The sequence below is a fragment of the Lepidochelys kempii genome, chromosome 4 (assembly GCF_965140285.1).
Source record: "Lepidochelys kempii isolate rLepKem1 chromosome 4, rLepKem1.hap1, whole genome shotgun sequence".
Taxonomy (NCBI): domain Eukaryota; kingdom Metazoa; phylum Chordata; order Testudines; family Cheloniidae; genus Lepidochelys; species Lepidochelys kempii.
The window spans coordinates 26,846,372-26,851,488 of NC_136383.1; the positions used below are offsets into that span (position 1 = coordinate 26,846,372).

At 47.8% G+C, this 5,117-nt stretch overlaps 1 protein-coding gene across 1 annotated transcript; it reads right to left on the reverse strand.

Annotated features, from left to right (window-relative positions):
• Positions 1–1,591: 1,591 nt before the first annotated feature.
• On the reverse strand, positions 1,592–4,643 carry H2AZ1 (H2A.Z variant histone 1). Its single transcript, XM_073340790.2, has 5 exons — positions 4,458–4,643; positions 3,916–3,993; positions 3,153–3,266; positions 2,176–2,305; positions 1,592–2,006 (listed from the first exon to the last, which is right to left on the reverse strand). Exons 1-5 carry the CDS (start codon positions 4,458–4,460, stop codon positions 1,945–1,947), a joined length of 387 nt encoding a protein of 128 aa, XP_073196891.1. The 5' UTR covers positions 4,461–4,643; the 3' UTR covers positions 1,592–1,944.
• Positions 4,644–5,117: the final 474 nt, after the last annotated feature.

Below are 5,117 nucleotides of genomic sequence, written 5' to 3' on the forward strand. Positions count from 1 at the left end.
CGGGGCTACTAGAGAACCACGCAGGGACACTCCCCCCGGCGGTAGCGTGGTGAGCAATGGGCAGATGGCCGACAGGAGGGGCCCCTGGTGGCAGGAGTAGAGAGGGGGATAAGCGTCTCTAACCGGGGTGGCACGCTCTGACAGTGCCCCATGAACTCGCAGTGCGCTGGATCAGAGGCAGCGCTTGCCTTCGAAGGCAACAACTTGTACCGCCTCCATGGCGAATACCTCCTGAACAAACCACAGTGAGAGCTAAGGACGATGGCAAGCTGCAGTCGTGGGGTGTTGTAAAGCACAGGCGGAGACTAGTCACTAAATCTCGTTTAAGTGTTTGATGACTGCACTCCTGCCCAGCGAGTGCGACCATTTACAAGAGACTATGACCAACCCCCATCATGCATATAAAGGTGAACAGTAATTATGGAAGCCTTTCAGCTGGCTTGGGCTGTTTTCCTAGCAACAGAATTATTTTCTAGCTAGAAAGTACTTCATTTCCCTCCATTCTTTAGATTTGGGGAAAAGGGGCATGCAGCAGTTCTTTAAAATGGTAAGGGAGACATCCTTTAACCTTAAACTGTTCTTTCCTTCTTCCTCCCCTGAAATCATTCACTTGATGCTACACTCTATGCATGTAGAAGAGAGTAACTTACAAGAGTGATGCACCTCACTTTAAAATAATGAGGTACTTGTTGTAATTTAGTAGGTATCTAGTCAAATTCAAGAATTGGGTCAGACTATTTTAGTGTAGCAGCTAGAATATGCTACAGGAGTTAGAAGTTGCCCTAAGGTTATAGTGGCAGATTATACTCACAAAGCAGAATCAAGTCTTTATCCTATAGGCTCAAGTGACCTGCTCAGTCCTAGGAAACTGATCCTCTGCTGAATGCTACTTATGTCCTAGGAGAGAGAATAGAGTATTTTGCAGCAGCACTAGAAGTGCTGTAAAATTTGCTCTCCAGAATTCATCTTAACTTCCACTGCTGCATCTGCAGGGGTTCATACCACAAACCTGCTGCAATTTCACTTGCGATGGCAACAGACCCTACTGAGAACAAGGTTCCTGTACTCTGTAATTGATCATTTTCACCTGTATGAGCAAGCTCAGAGGACACTTAGAGGCATCATTTGTTATTTGCTGATGTTAACATAAGTTCATAAAAGTGAAAACAAGCCTTAGAAATCTTTACTCACTTGGGGCAGTCTAGCACAAGGTTACTTATTTTAAATGCTGAGTATTTTATAGGCTTTGGGGCCATTTATACAGGCCAGTACTGAAGATAGTAAGTAGAGGGAGCACCCTAGAATACAGATTAATTCCCCCCAAAATCAGTATGTGGCATGGAGCTTGATATGGCCCATTAAACAGCTTTAAGTTTACAATCTACATTGCTTGATTAGTTACAGATCATAAGGGGTCACTAAGTATGATCAGAATTGAAGCAGAATGATTCTGCCAACAGAGCTTGCTTGAATCAAATTAAGGCATTTTACAATTTATAGCAGCAGAACATACATTTCCTCGGTCAAGAACTGGGTCTGATCAGTCTTAAGAGGTGCTATCAAAAAGCATAGCAATAGCAAATACACAGACTAGTATCGATATAACATTTATTGAATACTTCCACTCAAGTGGATCAAGAGTCTGTACAAAACCACACATTTCCTTTAACTTCTGCTTCACATTAAAATCAAACAGATCTAAAACAGTCAGCTCAATCAAAAACCCCTACAGATACAACAGCTTCTTTGAAGCCATGGTAACACTTAAATATGGTTAAGACTTCAATGCAGAAATTTGGTTTGTTAGAATGCTCAGTGAGCTTTAGCTTCTCAGAGTTATAAAAGGCAAAACTGTGTTTCACAGATACAGTCCACTGGAATCACCAACACTGGACAACTGTTTAGTAGTAAGAGTCCTGAGATAACAAGGAATACTGGTATCCTTTAGACAGTTTTCTGTTGTCCTTTCTTTCCAATAAGAGATTTGTGGATATGTGGTATTACACCTAAGATAAAAAACACAAGATTAAGGCAAGGTTGAAGTTGATTTTCCCTGTATCATTTGAAAGACAGTATTCTATTTGTGTATTATGATGTTTGTAAAAAGCAATCAGCAGCAAGAAACCTATTTGACTTTAAGTTTAGTTCGAATAGTATTGAGTTGCAGCTACATACCACCACCAGCAATTGTTGCTTTAATGAGAGAGTCCAATTCTTCATCTCCTCTTATTGCAAGCTGCAAGTGACGGGGAGTGATACGCTTCACTTTTAAGTCTTTGGATGCATTTCCTGCCAGCTCAAGAACCTGCAGACAAAAGCACTTTCAGTGCCTACCCATCATGCACAGATTACAATGGTTAATGACATTTCCGAAACAATATATGGCAGGCACCATAGGCTAGGCTACACAGAGTGTCATCAGGGCCTTGTGTAACTACATTCTGTAGCATGCACCATTAAGTTGGGTTTACTGATTGCCTTGTGAGATTCTCTTGTGGAAGGGACGAGAATGAAGAGTGAGCTTATAGTTGAAGATACTCATTCTGCAACAAAAATGCAGAGTTCTGTGGCATCTTGGGAAAAAATGGCAAGTCCCACAATTTCAGTCAGGGAGTCCATGCCCCTCCATGTGACATGACTGGGGTAGCTCACATCTTAAAGCCAATTTCAGGTCCACTGATGAGGCCTTGTCAACATTTTAAATGCTACAGCAACACAGCTACTGTGCTGTCACCGCAGCATTTCAAGTGTAGACATGATCTACACAAACAGGAGGGGTTCTCCCATCAGCATAGGTAATCCACCTCCTGGAGAAGCAGCAGCTAGATCAACAGACGACCTCTTTCACTGACCTAGCATTAAGCCAATCTATTCTGTGGTGTACATAACTACACTGCTCAGGGGTGTGGATTCTTCACACCCTTGAGCAATGTAGCTGTCTCAACCTAACTTTTTAGTAGAGACCAGGCCTCAGGGACATTAGTTTACATTTTTGCTAACTAAAGTGAATTTGTAAAACAAAAGATTGAAGCAGAGGTTCTAGAGCACAACTCTACAACAAATTCCATGATCACAGAATACAAGCAGCCCTGGTCATTATGCAGCTCCAGCAGTGTCAGCTGTCTTCCACATCTCCCCATCATCAACTTCACCTCAGCTGTCAGGTACTCCAGGATGGCAGCACTGTATACAGCAGCTGTGGCCCCCACACGTCCATGACTGGTAGTCCTAGATTTCAAATGTCGGTGGATGCGGCCAACAGGGAACTGCAAGAGATCATAATAGATAAGACTATGTTGCAGACATCACTGCAGTAAGAGTGCCTGTAAAGCTGCAATCCTTACACCTCATATGTATAACAGCCAGGCAGGGAAAAAAAAAAGACCAAGCTGATGTTGGATATATGGCACAAGTATGTCTGCATTCAAGATAACAGTTTGAGTGTGCTTCTAGCAGGATCTCCATCCCATCTGAGATTACACTGGCATGGCTATCCCATCATCCTCTGTATAATGAGGTCTGTGGCGCCTGTTGCTATTTATAGCATACTTTCAGTCCCCCCTCCCCAGCAAAACTTGCTGGAGGCCTGTCTCAGCCAAACCCAGTCATCTGAGGGGTAAGCGTCAGCCTCTCACAAAATAGAGATTAGATTACATAATTAGATTTAAACGAGGACACTAGAGGTTCTGCCCAGAAAGCATAAAAACTTGGCATTCTTGTCTCAAGATGAGGAAAAGGAGCTGAAGTTAATCATGTAATCACATGTGAGGAGCTGGGGCTTTTAAAATAAACCACCAGATATCACAAGATTTGCAATAAAAGGCACGTTCCCTTCTAACTCTGGAGGGCCCTCAAGCAAACCCCTCCCTCTTCGGGGCGGGTATGCTGTAAGCTGACAATTAGTCCAGTCCTCACCTGCAGACCGGCTCTCTGTGATCGGGACACTGCCTTCGTCTTGGTCTTTCCAGAGTCTTTCCCAGCTTTACCGCCAGCCTAACGCAAAGAGAGACTGTGAGCAGCAGCACACGCCACAAGCAGTGTGGAAGGCAGCCAGCGCCCTACGTGCGAGCGGAAGACGCGCCACGCGCCCACCCCGCGCATGCGCCTCCAACCTCTAGCCAGCGCCAATGCGCGCGCGAACCTTACTCCTCCACACTTGGCGACACGAACGGCTTTTCGAGCGCATGCGCCCCAACCACTCTCCCTCCCCACCCCCGGCGGCGGCACTAGTGCGCGTGCACCACCCTCTCCTCTCCCCCCCCGCCCCACGCGACAGGTTTAGCATTAACTAGCACCTCCCACTCGTACAACCGCTACCACCCACTCGTTAACCTCTTGTGCGTCTACCCCCACCCCCCCGCCACCGCTGCGGCTCGTTCACCTCAGCTTCTACCATTGCCGCCCCAAGGCGACGCAGCCGCACGCCCTACCGAGGCCGGTTTCCGCGGCTCCCTTACCATTATGAGCTTTGTTGCAGGTCCACACGGGGTGGGGTAGGAGAGAGCGAGCGTCCCACACACACCGAGCGTGCCCAACTACACCACCACTCCTGCACCCGCCGCGATTCAAACTGCGCCCGCTCCCGCCTTCCGCGAGCGCTTTATAACCGCCCAACGTGCCCACATCCGGGAACCCGGATCCCACGACTAGCCAATCACCGCAGAGTGGAGAGGGGGCCGTAGCTGAGGCGCCAGGACCAATCATATGCCCGCGATGGAGAGGGGCTGGCAGTGTTGATTGACTGACAGGAGCGGGCAACCCGCTACTCCATTCCTCCATGGAGACTCCGCCCACACTTAAAGTGACGTCACCCTTCCAGGCTCTCGGGCGTGGTGGGTGCGCGGTTCATGTTGTTCCATCAACACCCGTTCCTGGGGGAAGCTGGGGCCTCTGGCCAGTGCCTGCCTCCAGCCATCTCCGCCCCCCCCCCCCCCACGGGCTTATCTCAGCGCAGGGGGGGGGGGCATGCTGGTGCAGCTAGCAGCGTTACCAAACTCTGGCGTCCAGAAAGCATGAGTCACCCCCCCCCCCCCTCCATCCCACGCTTGGTGCTGGCTTTAAAAATCAGAGACTAACCAATTTATTTGAGCATCAGCTTTCGTGAGCTACAGCTCACT